General features: G+C 44.5%; 1 protein-coding gene across 3 annotated transcripts in view; it reads left to right on the forward strand.

The window, feature by feature from the left end:
• LOC109904406 (CUB and sushi domain-containing protein 3) overlaps positions 1-23,154 on the forward strand; it is a 657,725-nt gene that overhangs the window by 583,711 nt on the left and 50,860 nt on the right. For all 3 annotated transcript variants that reach the window (XR_004202892.1, XM_031788837.1, XM_031788836.1), the window contains 4 exons: positions 1,413-1,586; positions 2,649-2,834; positions 5,180-5,353; positions 22,528-22,710. Coding sequence is in view for 2 of the 3 variants with exons in the window: in XM_031788837.1 (XP_031644697.1) it covers positions 1,413-1,586; positions 2,649-2,834; positions 5,180-5,353; positions 22,528-22,710 (717 nt within the window). In the remaining variant the exon portion in view is untranslated. The remainder of the gene's footprint in view (positions 1-1,412; positions 1,587-2,648; positions 2,835-5,179; positions 5,354-22,527; positions 22,711-23,154) is intronic.

Raw genomic sequence — 23,154 nt, forward strand, 5'->3', positions numbered from 1 at the left:
GTTCTGCCCACAAATGTTCTATAGGATTGAGGTCAGGGCTTTGTGATGGCCACTCCAAAACCTTGACTTTGTTGTCCTTAAGCCATTTTGCCACAACTTTGGAAGTGTGTTTGGGGTCATTGTCCATTTGGAAGACCCATTTGCGACCAAGCTTTAACTTCCTGACTGATGTCTTGAGATGTTGCTTCAATATATCCACATAGTTTTCCTACCTCATGAAGCCATCTATTTTGTGAAGTGCACCAGTCCCTCCTGCAGCAAAGCACATCATGATGCTGCCACCCCCATGCTTCACGGTTGGGATGGTGTTCTTTGGCTTGCAAACCTCCCCCTTTTTCCTCCAAACATAACGATGGTCATTATGGCCAAACAGTTCTATTTTTGTTTCGTCAGACCAGAGGACATTTCTCCTAAAAGTATGATCTTTGTCCCCATGTGCAGTTGTAAACCATAGTCTGGCTTTTTTTATGGGGGTTTTGGAGCAGTGGCTTCTTCCTTGCTGAGCGGCCTTTCAGGTTATGTCGATATAGGACTTGTTTTTACTGTGGATATAGATAATTTTGTACCTGTTTCCTCCAGCATCTTCACAAGGTCCTTTGCTGTTGTTCTGGGATTGATTTGCTCTTTTTACACCAAAGTATGTTCCTCTCTAGGAGACAGAACGCGTCTCCTTCCTGAGCGTTATGACGGCTGTGTCGTCCCATGGTGATTATACTTGCGTACTATTGTTTGTACAGATGAACGTGGTACCTTCAGGCATTTGAAAATTGCTCCCAAGGATGAATCAGACTTGTGGAGGTCAAAAAAAAAAACTGAGGTCTTGACTGATTTCTTTTGGTTATCCCATGATGTCAAGCAAAGAGGCACTGAGTTTGAAGGTAGGCCTTGAAATTTCAGCCACAGGTACACCTTCAATTGACAAAATGATGTCAATTAGCCTATCAGAAGCTTCTAAAGCCATGACATCATTTTCTGTATTTTTCCAAGCTGTTTAAAGGCACATTCAACTTAGTGTATGTAAACTTCTGACCCACTGGAATTGTGATACTATTTATTATAAGTGAAATAATCTGTCTGTAAACAATTATTGGAAAAATGACTTGTGTCATGCATAAAGTAGATGTCCTAACTGACTTGCCAAAACTATAGTTTGTTAACTAGAAATTTGTGGAGTGGTTGAAAAATGAGTTTTAATGACTCCAACCTAAGTGTATGTAAACTTCCGACTTCAACTGTAAACATAAATATGGGTTGTATTTACAATGGATTTGTTCTTCCCTTGTTGCCCTTTTCTCGTGGCAACAGAACCTCCTCTCTCTATCTCTCTATCTATCCCCCCTCTCTCGCCCTCTCTTTCCAGGGCTCATTTGAAAATAATCTTGTCATTTCTCTCTCTCTCCCTCTCCCCCCAGCTATCAGCTGTGGACACCCGGGCAGCCCTATCTACGGGCGGACCATTGGTAACGGCTTCAATCTGAACGACGTGGTGAGCTTCTCCTGCAACATGGGCTACGTGATGGAGGGGCCCTCAAGGGCCCAGTGCCAGGCCACACGCCAGTGGAGCCAGCCACCACCAACGTGTAAAGGTGGGGAAAAAAGTTAAGTCTTCTATTCACACGGAGTATGCTTGCTCAATCCGCCTGACCACTGCAGTGCACTCTCTGTAAGATGGGGAAGAAGGAGGAGTCTTGGTTTGTAGTGGGTTTGTAACCAATCAGGTAGCAGCACCACAGCAGGACAACGGCCTCTGTGTAGGGTGAATGGTTGCTCTGTGTGAATTGTGGTTGTGGTGAATTAGGGTCATAGCCAACATGGCCTCTTGAACATCAGTAGATATGATTGTGGTGGTATCACTGACCTCTATAGGGTGTATCAATGGTTGTGTTGACCCCATGCATGACACTGTGATTTTGTGACCTTGTGTTTGATGTCTTATTAATTATAATATAATATTCAGAATATGTTGAAGGGGTGTGGGGTGATTATCTGAAAACCATCTGATGGAGCTTATCGTAGTTCCATTATATAGGAGTCTTCCCCTGAGGAAACCAGAGGCTAAGTCCAGGGTCAGACTGCTATTTGACAAGCCCTGAAGTAACCAGAGGCTAAGTCCAGGGTCAGACTGCTATTGGACAAGCCCTGAAGTAACCAGAGGCTAAGTCCAGGGTCAGACTGCTATTGGACAAGCCCTGAGGAAACCAGAAGCTATGTCCAAGGTCAGAATGCTATTGGACAAGCCCTGCATATCGAACAAACTAGAACCAATTACATTGTATCTGATTGGACTATTTTGGCAAGAGGAAATATAATGCCCACATTGTGTTGGCCTTTGTTGATACCAGTAAATCTGTCTTGCAGGTTCTCGAAATTCGTAATAAGCCATTGTGCTATGTACTTGCTTGAGATGTGCACATTTATCTATTTTCTATCTATTTTTATTAATATTCCTTTTTATCATGCATTAAGATTATGCATTAATATCAATGGAAGATTGGCGTGAAAATTCCGTTTCATGTTAGGATTTGGCCCTATATGAGTGACTGCAGAAGGTCAAGCGTGTCCTAAGTGTTGGAATGAGTTGATCCCTTCCATGTTTCTGCCAAATAACACATGCCTGTCTATTTCCCCCTCCGTCTCTTCCTCTTCAGTGGTCAACTGCTCCGATCCTGGGATCCCAGCCAACTCCATCAGACAGAGTAAGATAGAACACGGGAACTTCACCTTTGGAACCGTGGTGTTCTATGACTGCAGCCCGGGATTCTACCTATTCGGTTCACCCGTTCTTACCTGTCAGCCCACAGGACAGTGGGACAAGCCTCTACCGGAGTGCATCGGTGAGTCTGGTGTCACTGTTTTTGTCACGTCTACCCCTACTCCACCTCGCTGGGGCTCGACGTCGCCAGTTTATTCATTATTACGCATACCTGCCACCATCGTTACACGCACCTGCACCTCATGAGACTCACCTGGACTTCCTCACCTTCCTGATGACCTTCTATATCTGTCACTCGCTTTGGTTCTTTCCCTAGGCGTTATTGTTTCTGTTCCTGTGTTTTATGTCTGTACGCTACCCGTGTTTCTTGTTTTGTTCCATGTTCCACTATTTATTAAATTCACTCCCTGTACTTGCTTCCCGATTCTTAGCGAACACATTACAGAATAACGCCTCACCAAGGGGAAGCAACAGGGATCATTTTTTTTTACTGGTGACGTCGGGTCCAAGTGCCACTGCCGAAGCCTCAGCTGGCTCATCAGGCTTCCATACCTCTGCCGGCTCGTCAGGCTTCCATACCTCTGCCGTCAAGTCTACCCCCGCTCCCCCTCTCTGGTGCTCAACGTCGCCAGTTTATTCATTATTACGCACACCTGCCGCCATCGTTACGCGCACCTGCACCTCATGAGACTCGCCTAAATCTGTCCCTCCCTTATGTATGTACGCTACTTGTGTTTCTTGTTTTGTTCCATGTTCCATTATTTATTAAATTCCCTCCCGGTACTTGCTTCCCGATTCTTAGCGTACACGTTACAGTACATGGTGTAAAGAGACTCACACTGCAATATATGCTAGCATTTGGTATATTAGAGAGGTTTCGACAGTTGAAACATTGTCACCAATAAACCACAGAGTTAACCACAGATGGTGGTGTGCGGAGTCTCTTTTAACCATTCACTGAACTTATTTTGATATCCAGCACCAAAACATTGGTGGTGCGCATCTAAAGTGTCCTGTTCCTATAATTTGTTGTCGCTGTCTCACGGTCGATCTGTCTTTCCTGGAGGGAGACTGACGACTTGGCACTCATGGCTAATTAGCATATTATTCCATTAATTTAGGATGAATGAGTTGCCTGACCCCCTCTGCTTAAGATCAGTGTTCTATTGAGGGACAGGTGGAACAGCTCTGTGGATATTACACTAATTAGGGATGCCAGGTTGGCAGCTGATCCCTGTGTTTTATGGTGTGTATCTTCAACATCCTCCTCAAAACAAGCTGCATTAGACACCAGCTGTACTGGCAACCTGGCATGTCTAAACATCTACTTTAAACACAGGGCTTCAAGGTTTCCTACTGGCTGTCTCAGTGTTCCAAACACAACCTGGGCCTCCTACTGGCTGAGGGGCATAGCTGTGTGCTCCAATCAGTGCACTCTCTTTGAAATTTGAACCCAATCCCAACCTTATTGAACTATGATGTGTAGCCTACTGTTTTCCCTTAAACCGTATCATAAGTTAGCTCTACTAAGGCCCAATCAGTTTGGTGTTCCTGTTGCGATGTGTTTTAAAAGGGATGAAAAAACCTTCAGCAAGATGAATGAACGTTCTTTCTCCCTCCATGCCTTGTTCCCTGTTTGATCCACCCCGCTGTGACATGGACACCGTGTCCAAAACGTTCCTTTCATTTAGACACGCCTCGTCCTTTGTGCTGAATTAGCATGTTAATACCGGACCTGCTCACTTTTTATAGGCCAGTAGCAGAAAAGAGGAGAGTTTCAAGTAAACTTGCTGATTGTAGCACATTGTGGGGTGAATATTTGAAAAAAGAATTGGATTATTTTAGCACCCTGGCCTTGATCATGTACTAAGTGAAAAAGGATCAAAGAATGATTACAAAGGATGAGGATAGTACCGTCTACTTTGGAACGTTGCCATTATGAGCTTAAGTGTAGTACTGTATTTTTTTTGTGGTGAAGCAAGTACAGTGGTCTTATTCTATGAGCAGAGGTACTGGATATTTTGGATGGGTTTCCCAGAACCCAAAATAAACCTAGTCCTTGGACGTGAAAACACTTTTTGTAGTCCAGGACTAGGCATAATCTGCGTCTGGGAAACTGGCCTATAGTGTGTATTCTAAGTAGTTTGTATGATACAGTATTCCCCTCAACGAGGAGAAGTAGACTAGAACCGTGTTCGAACCAGTCACACATCTTGTTCTAGCTATCTTTATTGCTTACATACAGGCTGTGTCTGAAATGGAACCCTATTCCCTTTATAGTGCACTACCCTATAGGCCCTGGTCAAAAATAGTGCACTGTATAGTGAACAGGGTGCCATTTGGGCAGCAGACACAGTGTGTGGCCTCAATCCTCTAGAGAGTGACGACAGTACCTTCCACTACATTAGCCCTGTCAGCACTCTGAGCTGACAGCATCCATCTTGTGTGTGTGTCTCTCTCCTCCAGTAGTGGACTGTGGTCACCCCGGGTCCCCTCCCAACGGCCAGCTGAACGGGGATAAATTCACCTTCGGCTCTACGGTTCGCTACACATGCATAGGGGGGCGCCAGCTGAAGGGCGAGTCGGCGCGCACCTGCCAGCTCAACGGCCACTGGAGCGCACCCATGCCCTTCTGCTCAGGTAAAGCCTTTACATACAGGGGGGGTTGTGAGTGTCTGTGTCTGTGTGTTTGGGACACAGTTTGTCCAAGGTAAAAATGACTTAGTCAACTTTATGTTTATGCACCATATGACAATTTCAAGGCTTGGATTTTCTGGTCAGCTTTGTCACTTTGACGAAGTGATCATATCTACATTTATCCGTTTTTGTCCTTTCTTTTGATAATACCTTTTTTATACACGCATACGTACATGGCAAGAGCTTTAATCGGACGTAGACAAAGAGAGAGAAGGTCATATCGAGGACTTCTAAATAATAACTGAAGAAGTATAAAGATAGCTCATAATAGTGGAGGAGGATTTATATGCGGTGGTGGAACAACACATTGGCTCCAGCAGAATAGAAGAAACGAGAGGCATTGACGAACATGTGGGCAAGAGAGTTCACCCTCTTCACACTAGCGTGGGTGTTGTGCCTGGAGCCCTGACGTCAACACAACCACAGCAACTGTCCTTTCTTCACAACACAATGTCCATCTCTCGCTTTCTCACTCCCGCTCTCTCTTTCTCTCTCGCTCTCTCTCTCTGTCTCCTTTCCTCTTTCTCTATGCCCTTTGTACCTCTTCCTCTGCTCTTTTTCTCCCTCCCTCCCTCCCTCTCTCTCTCTCTCTCTCTCACACACAGACTTAGTTACCACGCATTCCTTCCGCCCAAGAAATAGCTTCTTTCTCCTTCCTCTTCTTCTTCCTATTCTTCCACTCAATATGTAAAGTACTGTAGCTAAATATATACATTATGATGTGGTGCAATGTGCAGGGAAATCGTTATATGGCTACATTTAATTAAAGATTGCACCGACCCCATCAGGATGGGGTATGGTGGGAAAATACATTTGCAGCTAAAGTTTTTTTTTTTTTCAGCCGTAGAAGGAACCCTGGATAATGAGGGCCTCTTTATTTCCTCTCTTGTTGGGCCTGCATCTCAAATGGCACCCTGTTTACTGTGTAGAGCACTACTTTTAATCAGAAACCCATTGGTCAAAAGTAGTGCCCTATATAGGGAATAAGATGCCATTTGGGAAGCAGGCAGGGAGGTCTTTGGACAGGTAATTGATCTGTGGGAACTACTGGTTAGTTTGCTGTCCCTCTTTTATTGAGATGATATGCCATCTGCTTTTCCCTACGGCAGACTGCAAAGGAATCATCTCACCCTCATCTCCCCTGGGAGCATCGCTAGTTCTCTCGTCCTGTCTCTCTCTGTCTTTCTTTCTTTCTCTCTTTCTTGTCTGGTTGATTATTCCCCAAAGTGAGTCATTGGCCAAGATACATCGTTTGAGACAGTTGAAAGAGAAAAGAGAGACACAGGTATTTACCTTCAATACAGAAGATGGTTATTGAGTGAAGAAGTCTAGAAGAGTTTTGAATCCAACATCACAGATCTATTTCCGTGTAGTAGGTCTCTTCCATCAATTTATAACCCTGTTATTGAGTAGTGTGAAGGGTTTAACAGTGTGTAAACCTCCCCTAGCGAACCTTGTTATTGAGTAGTGTGAAGGGTTTAACAGTGTGTAAACCTCCCCTAGCGAACCCTGTTATTGAGTAGAGTGAAGGGTTTACCAGTGTGTAAACCTCCCCTAGCGAACCCTGTTATTGAGTAGTGTGAAGAGTTCAGCTCTGTGTAAACCTCCCCTAGCTAACCCTGTTATTGAGTAGTGTGAAGGGTTTAACAGTGTGTAAACCTCCCCTAGCGAAACCTGTTATTGAGTAGAGTGAAGGGTTTACCAGTGTGTAAACCTCCCCTAGCGAACCCTGTTATTGAGTAGTGTGAAGAGTTCAGCTCTGTGTAAACCTCCCCTAGCGAACCTTGTTATTGAGTAGTGTGAAGGGTTTAACAGTGTGTAAACCGCCCCTAGCGAACCCTGTTATTGAGTAGAGTGAAGGGTTTACCAGTGTGTAAACCTCCCCTAGCGAACCCTGTTATTGAGTAGTGTGAAGAGTTCAGCTCTGTGTAAACCTCCCCTAGCTAATCCTGTTATTGAGTAGTGTGAAGGTTTTAACAGTGTGTAAACCTCCCCTAGCTAACCCTGTTATTGAGTAGAGTGAAGGGTTTACCAGTGTGTAAACCTCCCCTAGCGAACCCTGTTATTGAGTAGTGTGAAGAGTTCAGCTCTGTGTAAACCTCCCCTAGCTAACCCTGTTATTGAGTAGTGTGAAGGGTTTAACAGTGTGTAAACCTCCCCTAGCGAACCCTGTTATTGAGTAGTGTGAAGGGTTTAACAGTGTGTAAACCTCCCCTAGCGAACCCTGTTATTGAGTAGTGTGAAGGGTTTAACAGTGTGCAAACCTCCCCTAGCGAACCCTGTTATTGAGTAGTGTGAAGGGTTTAACAGTGTGTAAACCTCCCCTAGCGAACCCTGTTATTGAGTAGTATGAAGGGTTTAACAGTGTGTAAACCTCCCCTAGCGAACCCTGTTATTGAGTAGTGTGAAGGGTTTAACAGTGTGTAAACCTCCCCTAGCGAACCCTGTTATTGAGTAGTGTGAAGGGTTTAACAGTGTGTAAACCTCCCCTAGCGAACCCTGTTATTGAGTAGAGTGAAGGGTTTACCAGTGTGTAAACCTCCCCTAGCGAACCCTGTTATTGAGTAGTGTGAAGAGTTCAGCGGTGTGTAAACCTCCCCTAGCTAACCCTGTTATTGAGTAGTGTGAAGGGTTTAACAGTGTGTAAACCTCCCCTAGCGAACCCTGTTATTGAGTAGTGTGAAGAGTTCAGCTCTGTGTAAACCTCCCCTAGCTAACCCTGTTATTGAGTAGTGTGAAGAGTTCAGCTCTGTGTAAACCTCCCCTAGCGAACCCTGTTATTGAGTAGTGTGAAGGGTTTAACAGTGTGTAAACCTCCCCTAGCGAACCCTGTTATTGAGTAGTGTGAAGGGTTTAACAGTGTGCAAACCTCCCCTAGCGAACCCTGTTATTGAGTAGTGTGAAGGGTTTAACAGTGTGTAAACCTCCCCTAGCGAACCCTGTTATTGAGTAGTGTGAAGGGTTTAACAGTGTGTAAACCTCCCCTAGCGAACCCTGTTATTGAGTAGTGTGAAGGGTTTAACAGTGTGTAAACCTCCCCTAGCGAACCCTGTTATTGAGTAGTGTGAAGGGTTTAACAGTGTGTAAACCTCCCCTAGCGAACCCTGTTATTGAGTAGAGTGAAGGGTTTACCAGTGTGTAAACCTCCCCTAGCGAACCCTGTTATTGAGTAGTGTGAAGAGTTCAGCGGTGTGTAAACCTCCCCTAGCTAACCCTGTTATTGAGTAGTGTGAAGAGTTCAGCTGTGTGTAAACCTCCCCTAGCTAACCCTGTTATTGAGTAGTGTGAAGGGTTTAACAGTGTGTAAACCTCCCCTAGCGAACCCTGTTATTGAGTAGTGTGAAGAGTTCAGCTCTGTGTAAACCTCCCCTAGCTAACCCTGTTATTGAGTAGTGTGAAGAGTTCAGCTCTGTGTAAACCTCCCCTAGCTAACCCTGTTATTGAGTAGTGTGAAGAGTTCAGCGGTGTGTAAACCTCCCCTAGCTAACCCTGTTATTGAGTAGTGTGAAGGGTTTAACAGTGTGTAAACCTCCCCTAGCGAACCCTGTTATTGAGTAGTGTGAAGTGTTCAGCTGTGTGTAAACCTCCCCTAGCTAACCCTGTTATTGAGTAGTGTGAAGGGTTTACCAGTGTGTAAACCTCCCCTAGCGAACCCTGTCATTGAGTAGTGTGAAGGGTTTACCAGTGTGTAAACCTCCCCTAGCTAACCCTGTTATTGAGTAGTGTGAAGAGTTCAGCTGTGTGTAAACCTCCCCTAGCTAACCCTGTTATTGAGTAGTGTGAAGAGTTCAGCTGTGTGTAAACCTCCCCTAGCTAACCCTGTTATTGAGTAGTGTGAAGGGTTTACCAGTGTGTAAACCTCCCCTAGCTAACCCTGTTATTGAGTAGTGTGAAGGGTTTACCAGTGTGTAAACCTCCCCTAGCGAACCCTGTTATTGAGTAGTGTGAAGATTTCAGCTGTGTGTAAACCTCCCCTAGCGAACCCTGTTATTGAGTAGTGTGAAGGGTTTACCAGTGTGTAAACCTCCCCTAGCTAACCCTGTTATTGAGTAGTGTGAAGAGTTCAGCTGTGTGTAAACCTCCCCTAGCTAACCCTGTTATTGAGTAGTGTGAAGAGTTCAGCTGTGTGCGCAGTGGACCTAAAGCTGCCTCTGCTGCTGTGAGATATAAGAACACAAGCAGACAGTCTCACCTCTTCTAACTGAGAATGATGTGAATGTATGGGTAGGAGATAGACAGAAAACTTTTCTATTCGTATACTGTCCGTAATGTCTATACATTTATTTATATATATATATATACTGAGTTTGAGTTTATTTATTATTACAAGGACAGTGCACATTAATCAACATTTCAGTTAAAATGCCGGTTTTATTTAGCCAGCCGGCTAATTTTCAACCGCAGTCCCTGGGCAGGTTATTAAAAACAATTACAATATAGACCATCATTGAGCAGTGAGCACATGCAGAGCAACATAGGACAAGCAAGACGTAGCATACAGACAGAGCAACATAGGACAAGCAAGAAGTAGCATACAGACAAGAGCAACATAGAACAAAAAGCAGCAAGACAAAATTCATAAAACAACAAAGTGTTTCCACACCTCACAAGCTACAGACAACAGACAACATAGAAAGCGGCCATACACAGCTAGGGATTATGATCACAAATCTGATGGACCTTTAGCCATTTATTCATTAATTTTGTGAAAGTGTGATAGGTGGTGCAGTTATGTGTGTCTGATGAGAACTTGTTCTCAACTAGCCTACCTGGTTAAATAAAGGTGAAATTTTAAATATAAAAAATGGCAGTGTATTCCAGACATGGGAAGCTCTCACAGAGAAAGCGGATTTACTTAAGGTGCTTATCCTTAATGGAACTATACAGTCCCCTCTCATGGCAGACCTTGTGGATCTGCTGCCATATGTTTGGGTTTTCTGTTTAACAAAAATACTGAGTGGAGGGGGAGCCAGGCCATTTAGGATCTTGAATACAACACATGCATCGGTGTATTGCACAAGATGTTTACTGAACAAAATATAAACGCAACATTCAACAATTTCAAAGATTTTGCTGTTACAGCTCATATAAGGAAATCAGTCAATTGACATAAATTAATTAAGCCCTAATCTATGGATTACACATGACTGGGCAGGAGCACAGCAATGGTTGTGCCTGGGAGGGCATAGGCCCACCTACTGGGGCGCAAGACCCAGCCAATTAGAATGAGTTTTTCACAGAAAAGGGCTTTATTACAGACAGAAATACTCCTCAGACATATGATAAATGATAAAATGCTCACTAACAGGGATGTAAACAAATTTGTGCACAAAATTTGAGAGAAATAAGCTTTTTGTGCATATGGAACATTTCTGGGATCTTTTATTTCAGCTCTTGAAACATTTTCTACATTGTGGAATAATGGTGAATACATCAAAAGTATGAAATAACACATATGGAATCATTTAGTAACCAAAAAAAACAACCAAACAAATCAAAATATATTTTATATTTGAAATTCTTCAAAGTAGACACCTTTACCTTGATGACAGCTTTGCACACTCTTGGAATTTTCTCAACCAGTTTCATGAGGTAGTCATCTGGAATGCATTTCAATTAACAGGTGTGCCTTGTTAAAAATTAATTTGTGGAATTTCTTTCCTTCTTAATGCATTTGAGCCAATAAGTTGTGTTGTGACAAGGTAGGGGTGGTATACAGAAGATAGACCTATTTGGTGAAAGACCAAGTCCATAGTATTGCAAGAACAGCTTAAATAAGCAAAGAGAAATGACAGTCCATCATTACTTTAAGACATGAAGGTCAGTCAATCAGGAAAATGTCAAGAATTTTGAACGTTTCTTCAAGTTCAGTCGCAAAAACCATCAAGCACAATGATGAAACTGGCTCTCATGAGGACCGCCACAGGAAAGGAAGACCCAGAGTTACCTCTGCTGCAGAGGATACGTTCATTAGAGTTACCAGCCTGCAGCTGCATTCTGCAGCAATACGCCTTCCCATCTGGTTTACACTTAGTGGGACTATCATGAGATCTACCTACCCCTGCCTCCCTCAACATCTTGTACTTCTGAGTGGGAGACCTTCCCAGGCAGTAGCCTGCTAACTGACAAACTATAATCAGGGCTCCCACTCCGACAAGGTTAATTGACCCACAGTCCCACATGGTGACATGATATCATTGACGTGACGTGCAAATGAGCGATAGAATGCCAATCGCGCAAATGTCGCCATTCCAAATGTTTTGGTGCGGGCACCCCGTGTCGCCCCCATGGCATGATGCCACCCTGGATGCCCATGTGGCCTATACCTAAATCCGCCTCTGACTACATGATTCAATATGTGTTATTTCATCGTTTTGATGTCTTCACCATTATTCTACAATGTAGAAAATAGAAGAAAAAAAGGGAAAGAAACCTTGAATGAGTAGGTGTGTCCAAACTTTTGGCTGGTCCTCTATATATATTCCTGACTGACATTGCTCGTTCTGATAGGGCTTATTCTGATATTTCTTTTGGTTATTGTATTGCTAGGTAGTACTGCGCATTTGGAGCTAGAAACACAAGCATTTCGCTACACCTGCGATAACATCTGCAAGTCTGTATACGCAACCAATAAATTTGATTTGATTTTGATTTCAGAGTAGATTTACTCCCTTACTTCTCCCTCACTCAACAGCTCTCTTAAAGGGATAGTTTACCCATAATTACAAAATGACATTGGTTTCCTTTACCTGTAAGCAGTCTATGGACAAGGTATGACAGCAATCCATGCTTTAGTTTAATTTCCCAGTTTTTCTTTCCCCACATGCTAACAATTTAGCATTTGTGGCATAAATCCCATTCAAGTCATGGGACTGATATTGCAAGTTTTGTCTTTGTTGAGCTTCATAATCAATTTTAGATACTTTCGGATGATTCGGACATGATGCACGGAAAATAACTGTCATACCTTATCCGTAGACTGCTTACAGGAGAAGGAAACCAAAGTGTCATTTTGTAATTTGTGTGAACTATTCCTTTAAACATGGTTAATCATTTTAGTATACATGCTAGAAAACAATTCTGTTGAGATTAAGTTTACTATTTATCTTAATGCTTCATTTACTTTGTGTGAGTGTCTCTTTGGGGATACTGACTATCAAATAAACATAAATACATGAATCTATAAAGCCCTTTATGAAGTATCAGCAATTATATGTCATGATGTTATGAGTATACTTACCTACAATTAGCTGTTTTATTTGCAGTATGATGATGACTTGAGTTTTGCATGTGTTCAGTCTTCTAAATTAGGCTAGAATGACGTGTCTGTCTGTGTTTGGGGGTTTCTCTGTTTTGGGCACAAGTCGTTTTCAACACAGATGGTGCTTGCTAATCACTTGGGGTGTGGGGTGTGCTCGTTGAGGGGTGGTCTGAAACATTTTGTGTTTTCCCTCCAAGCTCCTCTCTTCTTTAGGCTAATCAGTCCTGCCCTATTTCCAGTGCTCTCCTCTCCTCCGCCCCTTCTACTCCCATGTGGCTCCTCTCCTCCTCTCCAGTCCTGTCTCTATCTCTCAACTGCCAGTCTCTCTCTGATTCCTAGGTCCTGCAGACCCAGTGATGCACAGAGAGCACCTTCATGCACACACACGCACACACACGCACACACACACACACACACACACACACACACACACACACACACACACACACACACACACACACACACACACACACACACACACACACAGAGACAATCTCTTCACACACACACACACAGCCTCACCTGCTCTAGGTCTCTGTTCATCCATTAAACCTTCATTAAGTGTCCATGACCCATAAAATAAAAATGCAGACACCAGCTCCTCCCCATCCCCCTGGACAGTGTATGGTGCCTGTTCACTTCTGAGAGCCCTGACCCAGAAAAAGACACAGCCAGGAACAGAGAAATGGAAAGCAATGAGTAAATGGGAATGGGAATATTGTTCTCTCTCTCTCTCTCTTTATCTCCCTCTCTTTCTCCTCCATCACCTCCCTGTCTCTTCTCCCTTTTTGTCTCTCTCTCTCCTTCCATTGTTCTCATTACTGAAGCATTATGATTTCTCTGAATCAGAGACCTATAGTTTGCTTTGCCGTCCAGTGAGAAGCAGGATCTTAAGCCCCTTACTTTAAAAAAAAATTGTTTTAAAAGCTTTAGATCAAATGAGGATGTGTGTGTGCTTCTATAGTGTCCAAGTGGCCTGAGAAACCGATGTGACTGCTCCCCTCCATATATGGGCCCGGGTAAAGTGCATTACCCCCCAGTGGAGGAAATAAGTCACCGTGCACTACCCCAGTGGAAGAAATAAGTCACAGTGAAATACCCCCCAGTGGAGGAAATAAGTCACAGTGAAATAACCCCCAGTGGAGGAAATAAGTCACAGTGAAATACCCCCAGTGGAGGAAATAAGTCACAGTGCACTACCCCCCAGTGGAGGAAATAAGTCACAGTGCACTACCCCCCAGTGGAGGAAATAAGTCACAGTGAAATAGCCCCCAGTGGAGGAAATAAGTCACAGTGAAATAACCCCCAGTGGAGGAAATAAGTCACAGTGCACTACCCCCCAGTGGAGGAAATAAGTCACAGTGCACTACCCCCCAGTGGAGGAAATAAGTCACAGTGCACTACCCCCCAGTGGAGGGAATAAGTCACAGTGCACTACCCCCCACTACCCCCCAGTGGAGGAAATAAGTCCCCTGTGAAATATATTTTCCATAACCAAAAATATTGTTTTATCAGCTGTTTGAAGCCGATGTACAAAACCGAAAAAACTAAACTTAAGACCGGGAAGCATAGAAATAGGGGCGGCAGCATAGCCTAGTGGTTAGAGCGTTGTACTAGTAACCGAAAGGTTGCAAGTTCAAATCCCCGAGCTGACAAGGTACAAATCTGTCGTTCTGCCCCTGAACAGGCAGTTAACCCACTGTTCCTAGGCCATCATTGAAAATAATAATTTGTTCTTATTAACTGACTTGCCTCATTAAATAAAGGTAAAATTAAAAAAATAGTGCTCATAGAACAAATCTACTGCTTCTTAGACTTGCTTTCAATGAGAATGGCAGATCTATAACACATTATGTGAATTTGGTCGGGTCGCCCAAAAAGTTGGATTTACATTATTTTGGCAAAATTAAATTAATAAATCATTGTAACCACTTGCATACATTTTTTTTAAAATATATTGTTTGGGGTATTTTGAGGCTTTATTGAGACTGTGTTGAATAGTCCTCAGCACGGGTACTTCCTGTTTGAGTTCCTGCCTATAGGAAAGGAGGAGCTCCGAGACAGGAGTGTGTCGATGCACAGATCTGGGGATGGGTACCAAAATATTTCTGCAGCATTGAAGGTCCCTAAGAACACAATAGCCTCCATTATTCTTAAATGGGAGAAGTTTGGAACTACCAAGACTCTTCCTAGAGCTGGCCTCCCGGCCAAACTGAGCAATTGGGGGAGAAGGGCTTTGGTCAGGGAGGTGACCAAGAACCCAATGGTCACTCTGACAGAACTCCAGAGTTCCTCTGTAGAAATTAGAGAACCTTCCACAAGGACAATCATGCAGCACTCTACCAATCAGGCCTTTATGGTAGAGTAGCCAGACGGAAGCCTCTCCTCAGTAAAAGGCACATGACAGCCCGCTTGGAGTTTTCCAAAATGCACAAAAAGGACTCTCAGACCATGAGTAACAAGATTCTCTGGTCTGATGAAACCAAGATTGAACTCTTTGGCCTGAATACCAAGTGTCACGTCTGCAGGAAAGCTGGCACCATCCCTACGGTGAAGCATGGTGGTGGCAGCATCATGCTGTGGGGATATTTTTCAGCAGCAGGGACTGGGAGACTAGTCAGGATCGAGGGAGAGATCCTTGATGAAAACCTGTTCCAGGGCATTCAGGACCTCCCACTGGAGCAAAGGATCAACAACCCTAAGTACACAGCCAAGACGCAGGAGGGGCTTCTGGACAGGTCTCTGAATATCCTTGAGGAGCCCAGCCATAGCCCGATCGAAACATCTCTGGAGACACCTGAAAATAGCTGTGCAGCGACGCTCCCATCCAACCTAACAGAGCTTGAGAGGATCTGCAGAGAAGAATGGGAGAAACTCCCCAAATACAGGTGTGCCAAGTTTGTAGCGTCATACCCAAGAAGACTCGAGGCTGTAATTGCTGCCAAAAGGTGCTTCAACAAAGTACTGAGTAAAGGGTCTGAATAGTTATGTAAATGTTATATTTCAGTTTTAAATGTTGCATATATTTGCAAACATTTCTAAAAACTTTGTCATTATGGGCAGTGCTTAATTTGTAAATCGGGAGGTCTCAGAACACATAGTGGGCGAAGGGGGTCCGGTGGGCTCTGAGGTACCGAAACACATTGAGAAAAAAAGTGTCAAACACAACGTGGCAGCGCAGCAGGCAGAGTAAACAGTCAAGTCGGCTACTGTCTATGGTGCTGAAACGGACAGCACTCTCCAAGGTGCTGATTAATATTTTAGAGATCAATGCAGTATGCCCATATACTTGAGTATAGCTGCGGGGCTTACACAAGTCCGAATATCTGATATTACACAAGTCTGATTTTCTGATATTACACAAGTCCGAATTTTTGATATTACACAAGTCTGAATTTCTGATATTACACAAGTCTGAATTTCTGATATTACACATCTGAATTTCTGATATTATATTTTGATGACACTGCAGAACACCCGCCATATGCATATGCACACATACTCAGCTGTGGGGCTTACACCTGAATTTCATGTACTTTTCAAGGCATCAATGTAGCAGTAGAACAAATATCACAATATCGGAATATAACTTCAAATAAAATAGATCAATGTAGGCTACAGTAGAACACACATATGAGAATATATAGGCCTCCTGCCTATGTGATAATATGAAGCACATGTTCAGATTACCATCACAGTACAGAACAAGATTGTAAAGAAAAAGAAATCCTACCTTGGTTTTCAAAACCTTCCACAACAACTCTCTCTATGTCAAGTCCATTTAACTCATGAGAGTTAAATGGTGGCTGTGACATTTAGTCCACTTCTAAGGCTGTTCTGGAGTCTCTGGCTGTTGTGTCTATTTTTTTCATTTTGAGTGTGAACAATAACCTGGGTGTATTCTTTAGCCTTGTCTACAAGGCTTGCAGCCACCAAATGCGCCATGTTTTGGGAATGTTCAAAAACCTTGAGTGCTCTTTGTTTGTTTTTTACGTCTGAGGCATAGGATGTTAATTTACTGTACATCCCTCCCACTCTTTTGCTAGTTGAATCCCTCCAGTTGTTTCTAGACCCAAGCTCCCTTCCTTTTTGCATGTTGTACAGCACAACTTTTGATTCTGTGTGACAAGCTAGGGGTTATACGTTTGCTCCTTCTTAAACTGCAAATTGCACCTGCTCCGAGCATCTTCGTTGGTGGATGCCCCCCCCCCCCCCCCCCCCCCAGATCCCTGTCTCCCTCTGAGTCTGACTCACTAGCAGGCCTACTAGCTAGTGGAGGTGCCGGTGGTGATGCTGAACTGGCAGGATTAGCATCGTCATCAGGATCAGTTTGCCCCTCACTCCTCTCCTCCGGCACTGACAGTTCTCTGGCTCGTTCTGGGTTCTATTCACCATCTCTCTCTGGATTTTTGGACTTGAACATTTTCATCAAACTCGATTGCCTTTTCTTATCCATTTTTTATTTGTCTTTTTATTTGTCTTTCCCACGATTCAAATTCAGTAGGGAGACAACTAGCCTAGACTACGTAATGTGATTACGTAGGGATCTCTTCTTTAGCTGAACACCACTACCAAGACCTGTGTCAAGATCAGTTAATTACCCCACCGGCCCTCCCCATAACCTCTATGTACAAATAAGAGAGCAGGTCTGGAATCAGTGTGGCAGGATAGGATGATTATACAGAATTTTCACTGTGCTTTTACATGATGGTCTTCCTGGGGGGTGGGAGAAATAACGAGGAGGCAACTTGATTTAATGCTGATCACTTTTATTAGAATGTCTACAGTGCGAACAGTAAAACAATTAATAAATTATGTCATGAGAGGTACCGGATCCAGGCAAATAGGTGCCGGAACAAACTATTTCAAATTTGAGAGGTTCCGGATCCTGTTCCGGCACGATCCGGCTCAAATTAAGCACTGATTATGGGGTATTGTGTGTAGAAAACAATTTTATCCATTTTAGAATAAGTTTGTAACGGAACAAAATGTGGAAAAAGTCAAGGGGTCTGAATATTTTCCGAAGGCACTGTATGCTATCATGTGAAAGGGAGACTCTGTCTTTTCCCCTTTTGGCTGACCAAGCTTTCTTTTAGAATAAAGAACATAGTTATTTTGAGAGACCAATCCATTCTAGAGGGTATTTAATTCCCCCTTTGTCTGTCCTGGTGGCATAGAGCTAGCTTCTTATGAAGAGACGACAGAAGAAGTGCCCTGTTTGAGATTAGAGATAACTCAGGAAGTTCCGTGAGTCACAGAGTCTTTTGTGACATAACACCAGGGAGATTACTTTTACATCGCCTATTCCCTGTTTCACCTCCCTCTACCCTGTTTGTGCAAGGCTCAGTTTGTAGAGCAAGGCACATACAACACCAGGGTTCTCTGTTCAATTCCTGTGACCACCCATACGAAACAAAATGAGGCATTTTGGATAAAAGTGTCTGCTAAATGGCATATACTGTATATTCCCTTTTTTCTCCCCAGTGTGTCCATGCCTATACTCTGTGTGAGACACGGGGTAGGGGGGATGGGGAGGTGGAGTGGTCGGTTGAGGGTCTGTGTTGTGTTTGTCTCTGCTCGCTGTCTAGAGCTGATGCTGTGTATCACTGTGTGTGACAGCCAGCCCTCTCCTTCTCCCGCTCTCCATCTCTATCTCTCTTTCTCAATTTCTACCTTTCTCCATCTCTCTCGCTCCCTCTTCTTCTTCCTACCCTCTCTCTCTCTCCCCCCTCTCCCTCCTCTCCCTCTCCTGTCCATCGCTCCCTCTCCCTCTCCCTACCCCGTCCATCTCCATCTCTGTGTCTGGTGGTTAGGTGGGTCTCAGCGCTGCCTTTGTAGATGAGTACCACAGCCCCGCTGGAACAGCTAATACAGCAATACCCTCCCCTTGTCCTTGGAGCCTCAGCCCAGCCTTGCTTGGTCAGCACATTCCCCCTGACGGAGCACACTCCTGGGAACCTGAACCCGTCCCCCACCCCCACCTCGGCCAGCCAGCCAGAGTCGCTCGCTGCCAGGGGGATAACAGAGGAAATGGAGCATGGCACACATGCATACGCCCAGCAGCTACATACACATACTGTTCTGTAGGGGCAACCCCCCCCCCCCCCCCACACACACACGGGTTCTCACTCAAACAGAAAGTAAAAGTGACATTCAAGCAGACAAGTCCACACATAAACATACACATTTCTCCACACAAAAACTTGGCAAACACAAGCCCACACAAACACACCCATCAAGACTCTCACACACCTTACCTAGAAGCCACCACACAGTGTCATATCCTATCATATCTGTCCCGAGGGCTGTATTCAGTCACACTGAAATAAGGGCAGTAAAAGGATGTATCAGTAGCATGTGTCTCCAGCAGACTGTACCTTAGGACATATATAGTGCCTGTAAAGCTACATATATCCCCTTATAAAGTGTACACTATTTGTGCCCCCCTAATGTCCTGCTACAGTACTGTGTGTGTGTGTGTGTGTGTGTGTGTGTGTGTGTGTGTGTGTGTGTGTGTGTGTGTGTGTGTGTGTGTGTGTGTGTGTGTGTGTGTGTGTGTGTGTGTGTGTGTGTGTGTGTGTGTGTGTGTGTGTTTTAAAGGCTTGCACATCTCTGTTACTCCATAGTACCCCAGATTAACATTTATAACCAAGATGCACAAGGCCCTTTCAAGTGCAGCTTATACCCACATGACTTCAGCTTTCACAGTCATACTGTACATGTCTATAGGGACTAGTGCAGGGATATATACGCTAAGTATGTGTGGAGCTACAAGAGAAGAATGCCCTTTCAACTGCAGCTTACCGGTACTCATATGACTTCAGCTTGCACGGTCATACGTGTCCACTGCAAGTGGGTATACTGTATAACGCTAGGTAGGTCTATATAATATAACCCTCCACGGCTCTGAGCGGTAAAGTAGTTCCCTCCTGAGAACTGGGTGGTGGAGGGATAAGGGAGCATTGGTGGGAAGGATTTTGGCTAAGCTGTAAAAGTGGCCTGCTGGCGTATTAGTATGTAAAGCAAACAGGCCTGCAGCTCTTTAATAGCCGACACTTTGGTCTGTCCCCTGGGCTGGGACACTACCGCCTGCCTGTCTGAATACTGCCTACTGCCTACAGTACCTAGCTGTGTGTGTGTGTGTGTGTGTGTGTGTGTGTGTGTGTGTGTGTGTGTGTGTGTGTGTGTGTGTGTGTGTGTGTGTGTGTGTGTGTGTGTGTGTGTGTGTCAGCTGCACTAAAGCCTGGGATCACAGTCAGTCTGCTGCTACATAAGGTTGACCAAGTGGATGAGTCAAGTAGCTAACATTGTTCATAAATTATGACTTATTTATGGAAGGAACAATGAGGTCCACACTGGAATGCTCTGGTTATGCACACAGGGTGGAAATGTTGGGTATTTGTCTGGACAAGACAGAAATAGATATCATAAATATATGTATGGATGGATATATTCTTTAAAAAAATATTTTTCTCACTTGTGCTTAATTTTTTTATAACAATTTGTTGTTAATCTCATATGGATACCAATTACACTTTGTCTAAATTCTCTCAACCCTTGACTTTCCAATATATTGTGTTGCATCAGAGACAGATTTATTTGTTACTGATGAGACATAAGTATCTCAATGTACTTGAGCCATTTGACAGAGATACCATTACGTCATTACGAGATTACCATTACGAGATACCATTACGAGTGTTTGAAGTGGACAGTCCTCTATTGTCTCCCAGTCTCCTCTAACAGCTCTGATTACCCTCTTGGCCATACTCACACACACGAACACACACACACACATACACAAACACACACAGTCCCCTATCTCCTAGATCCTGGTTGTATGGCCTCCATTACTTTCAGGTGGTCATTTCCACATCAGCAGTGTTGACTTCTGTGTTTGTCTGTGTCTGTATCTGTGATTGATGTGTGACTGGTTCAATGGAGGAGCAAGGCTACCATGGTCTATCTCAAATGGCACCCTATTCCCTATGTAGTGCACTAAATTTGACCGGAACCCTATGAGCCCCGGTCAAAAGTAGTGCACTGGCTACCAGACTAGGAGCTGCGGTGCATTTGGAAAGTATTCAGACCCCTTCACTCTTTCCAAATGTTGTTACATTACAGCCGTATTCTAAAATGGATTAAATAAATACAAATCCTCATCAATCTACACACAATACTCCATAATGACAAAGGGAAAACAGGTTTTTAGACATTTTTGCTAATTTAGCAAAAACAGAAATACCTTATTTACATAAGTATTCAGACCCTGTGCTATGAGACCCGAAATGGAGCTCAGATGCATCATGTTTCCATTGATCATCCTTGAGATGTTTCTACAACTTGATTGGAGTCCACCTGTGGTAAATTCTATTGATTGGACATGATTTGGAAAGGCACACGCCTGTCTATATAAGGTCCCACAGTTGATAGCGCATGTCGGAGCAAAAACCAAGCCATGAGGTCGAAGGAATTGTCCGTAGTACTCCGAAACAGCATTGTGTCGATGCACAGATCTGGGGATGGGTAGCAAAACATTTCTGCAGCATTGAAGGTTCCCAAGAACACAATAGCCTCTGTCCATCATTCTTAAAAGCAAGAAGTTTGGAACCACCAAGACTTTTCCTAGGGCTGGCCTCACGGCCAAACTGAACAATCGGGGGAGAAGGGCCTTGGTCAATGATCACTCTGACAAAGCTCCAGAGTTCCTCTGTGGAGATGGGAGAATAAGGATAACCATCTCTGCAGCACTCCATCAATCAGGCCTTCTTGGTAGAGTGGCCAGCCGGAAGTCACTCCTCAGTAAAAGGCACATGACAGCCTGCTTGGAATTTGCCAAAAGGCACCTAAAGGACTCTCAGACCATGAGAAACAAGATTATCTGATGACACCAAAATTGAACTCTTTGGCTTGAATGCCAAGTGTCACGTCTGGAAGAAACCTGGCACCATCCCTACAGTGAAGCATGGTGGTGGCAGCATGTTTTTCAGCATCATGGACTGGGAGACTAGTCAGGATCGATGGAAAGATGCACGGAGCAAAGTACAGCGAGATCCTTGATGAAAACTAGCTCCAGAGCGCTTGGGACCTCAAACTGGGGTTAAGGTTCACGAACGACCCTAAGCACATAGCCAAGACAACGCAGGAATATCCTTGAGGAAAAAGTGGAAAAAGTCAAGGGGTCTGAATACTTTCTGAATTCACTGTATGTCGACAGAGGGGGAGGGGATGTATGGCAGCTTCCTGAATCAGTCAGGAATATTAATTTCCCTTGAGAAGGGAATCGGTGTGAGAGGGAGAATCGGTGTGAGGGAAAATCGGTGTGAGAGGGAAAATCGGTGTGAGAAGGGAATCGGTGTGAGAGGGGAATCGGTGTGAGAGGGGAATCGGTGTGAGAGGAATCATGTGAGAGGGGAATCAGTGTGAGAGGGGAATCAGTGTGAGAGGGGAATCGGTGTGAGAGGGGAATCGGTGTGAGAGGGGAATCGGTGTGAGAGGAATCATGTGAGAGGGGAATCAGTGTGAGAGGGGAATCGGTGTGAGAGGAATCATGTGAGAGGGGAATCAGTGTGAGAGGTGAATCAGTGTCTATTGGAGGTTTTCTGTGAGTGTACACCCAGAATAAATACAGCTAAGGAGGGACAGAGTGGAGTCGGGTGCCTTCGCTGGTTTGAATAAAAAAAAGTTGTGGTTTGTTTCCATGGCCTTTGGAACATGTGATTGTGAACGAAACACCAGAAGTTTTTAACTCTTTCTATGGTTTTGCTTTTCCCTGTGTGCCTGCGGGCTGGTGTGTGTGTGTGTGTGTGTGTGTGTGTGTGTGTGTGTGTGTGTGTGTGTGTGTGCGCCTCTGCAGGTGACTCCCAGGGGACATGTGGGGACCCAGGCACCCCGTCACAGGGCAGCAGGGAGGAGAGTGACTTCAGGATCCGCACTAAAGTCCAATTCAGATGCTCTGAGGGTTATGAGCTGATTGGTTCTGCTGAGAGGATGTGCTTTCCCAACGGCACCTGGTCTGGAACACAGCCCTTCTGCAAACGTGAGACAACACACACACACACACACACTTTTCATCCCCTCAACCTCTATGGTCCTTTGAGTCCAACATGTGGCTGTACCATTCCATTTCCAGCCAACATATCTCTGAGAGCTAGAAAACCCAGCAACACACTATGCTGTGCTGTGCTTTATCACCCCCTCCCCAGCCTCTTCCACCTCCAGCCACCTCCGGCTGTGCACCTCCAGCCTAGAGCTAATTGAATGTGGCAGTGTAGCGGTCTGTGTCCCTCGACATCTCAACACCACAACAGCACTATAGCCTGCTGGAGCCACCTCTCGCTGCAGGAGCTCCTATAGCTACCATCACATTACACCCTGAATAAGATGAGACGGGACAAGCCATCACACCAGGAGTACACAGGAACATTACCTCCCTCCTTGTTTGCTGAGAGAAGCATGTAGCTAGTCAACTGTCCACTCTGCT

This window comes from Oncorhynchus kisutch, linkage group LG14 (assembly GCF_002021735.2).
Source record: "Oncorhynchus kisutch isolate 150728-3 linkage group LG14, Okis_V2, whole genome shotgun sequence".
Classification (NCBI taxonomy): domain Eukaryota; kingdom Metazoa; phylum Chordata; class Actinopteri; order Salmoniformes; family Salmonidae; genus Oncorhynchus; species Oncorhynchus kisutch.